At 33.8% G+C, this 2,530-nt stretch overlaps 1 protein-coding gene across 1 annotated transcript; it reads left to right on the top strand.

Annotated features, from left to right (window-relative positions):
* The first annotated feature begins 979 nt into the window (after positions 1-979).
* On the top strand, positions 980-2,032 carry LOC127637247 (C3a anaphylatoxin chemotactic receptor-like). Its single transcript, XM_052118200.1, has one exon. It carries the CDS (start codon positions 980-982, stop codon positions 2,030-2,032), a length of 1,053 nt encoding a protein of 350 aa, XP_051974160.1.
* The last annotated feature ends 498 nt before the right edge of the window (positions 2,033-2,530 follow it).

Consider the following 2,530-nt stretch of genomic DNA (forward strand, 5'->3'; position numbering starts at 1 on the left):
AAAATGGTTTAGCTGTAAATGGAACAGGTAAATATCAAAATGTAAAACAGTAAATAGTTTCTGTTATTATCAGCAATGTGTAATTGTGATGTTCTATCAAAACATCTACAATAAAGTCTGAAATTTATTAGAGCATGTACTGTCTTCACTTTTAATTGTATATTTGTAACAACTGGATAATTTATATTAACAAGCACCCACCCTCTTAGTGCCACTTTTTTTGGTTTGGGCCACTGCCAATCAGGTTTTAAGAATGTTTCAATATTTTTACTGGAAAACAAGACAAAAATATTGTCTTTAAAATATAGTTTTTTGCGGTGTAGTTATCAACTATAATAGCAAGAAATATGACATTCTCCTTAATGAACAAACACTTTTCAATGTTAATTATTGCCTTTTGAAGTTTCAGAAAGTGTAATGATTAAAATTATAATGCCATAAACAAGCTATGTTGTAACAAATTAAACAATTTTCCATATACACAGGCATGTAACCCATCATAGATAAGTAAAGGTCAAAAGGATGGTCAAAAAAGTGCACAACGTTCATAATAGAGAGAAAAAAAGAGAAGTGATGATGTTAGAATTTTATTAGAGCTGTGTTTTTTGTTGGCCAGTCATTTCTGTCTTCCAAAAATTACCAGATAAGAAAACCTCTGCCATTCATGCAATATATAGTGAAAATAGTCACAATAAATTTTATCTCGATCGGCAGTACTATACATTAAGTTGTTTGATTGAAATGATAGGACAGACATTTTGCAGTTAATTGCAATGAGAGTTTCTGATAGAATATCTCTTTAGCTCTTTGTATGGTTCTTTGGTGCTCATTTGCTCAGCCATGCCATTTTTAGACTTTTCATATACCATTATAATATGTTTGGACATTTCATATACATAATATATAATTGTTTTTGTTACATATAATTGTCTTTCTATTCAGTTTTAACAACTGTTTAATCCAGGCAGTTGAGGCAATCATGAATTCAAGCTATGAAGAATATAACGAAGATAATGAACACAGCAATGATTACAAAAGCATACTTGATGAGTTAACCAAAGGGTCAGATCCCACAGAGACACATCCTGCATATTGCAGACAAGCAGCGTGTGTAATCACAGCTATTTTAAATGTGATCATTTTCCTGCTTGGCATCACTGGAAATGGAGCAGTGATCTGGATTGCTGGTTTTAAGATGAAGAAGTCAGTTAACACCACCTGGTACCTGAGTCTGGATTTGTCTGACTTCATATTCTGCAGTATTATCCCTTTTGTCATTGTCAAAATAGTTATAAACAACTGGATCTTTGGGCTCTTCATGTGCAAATTCACATCATTTGCTATGTTCCTCAATATGTACAGCAGCATCTTCATCCTCATAAGTGTGGACCGCTGCTTGACCGTCAAATTACCTGTTTGGGCTCAGTACCATCGCACTGTAACAAAAGCCTCTGCTGTTGTTGTGTTGGTTTGGTTCATGTCTGCTTTGCTTAGTATACCAGCAGCCAAATTCAGAAACATCCATAATAGCACATCAAAAGAAACAACTTGTTTTACCGACTATGAGCATTACCACACAACTGTTGTACTCATTCGATTTATTTTTGGGTTTTTAATTCCGTTCATAAGTATTTGCATCTGTTACTCTATCCTGATCTGTAAACTTAGGGTAAATCAAATGTCCAAATCCACCAAGCCCTACAAGATAATGACACTGCTGATTACAACTTTTTTTCTCTGCTGGTTACCATATCATATTGTTTCAATAATAGAACTGAACAAATCGAGGTGTGGCTTTAACCTTGACACGGCGCTAGGAATGTCTGCTACTCTTGCCAGCTCAAACAGTTTCATTAACCCATTCCTCTATGCATTTATGGCCAAGGACTTAAAGAAAAAACTCTGCTCATTTCTGTCAAAGATTGAGAGTGCCATTGATGAGGACATCCGTACTTTCAGAGGAACTTCTATTACTAATTCTGGGGATCACAATCGTTCCACTGCAGTCCGAAAATGTGAAAGATTAGTTTAACATGAGTCTTTAAAAAAGACAGTCCTTTGTTTAAGTCGGACTGGGTTTCTTGTAAAGAATGTTTGCACATAGAAATATTGACATTTCACTGCCCTTTGTTTTTTTTATAAATATTCTTTGTAAATATAGCATAAAATAACAAATATAGCATAAAATAACAAATATACTGCAAATCTTGTTCCAATCATTTTCTTTTCTTTTGCATGGCAGTGGAATATCCTTAAATTTGGTCCTTTCTTAATACATTCAGAGATGCATGTGACGTGTGATTTTTAAAGGTATAGTTCACCCAAAATTGAAAATTCTGTTATCATTTTGTCACCCTTATTTAATTCCAAACCTTACCGATTTAATAGATAGGTGTTAGGACCTCACAGCTTCAGTCACTAGTCACTTTCATTGTTTTGTAAAAGAACAACATTAACATTCATCCTTTGGTGTGCATTGGAACACAGAAAGTCATCTAGATATGAAACATGAGGGATTTTAAATTATGAC

This window comes from Xyrauchen texanus, chromosome 4, assembly GCF_025860055.1.
Source record: "Xyrauchen texanus isolate HMW12.3.18 chromosome 4, RBS_HiC_50CHRs, whole genome shotgun sequence".
NCBI lineage: Eukaryota > Metazoa > Chordata > Actinopteri > Cypriniformes > Catostomidae > Xyrauchen > Xyrauchen texanus.

Bases quoted from the DNA above. Each gene is read 5' to 3' on its own strand.
- LOC127637247 (XM_052118200.1), top strand. From the start codon at position 980: ATGAATTCAAGCTATGAAGAATATAACGAAGATAATGAACACAGCAAT.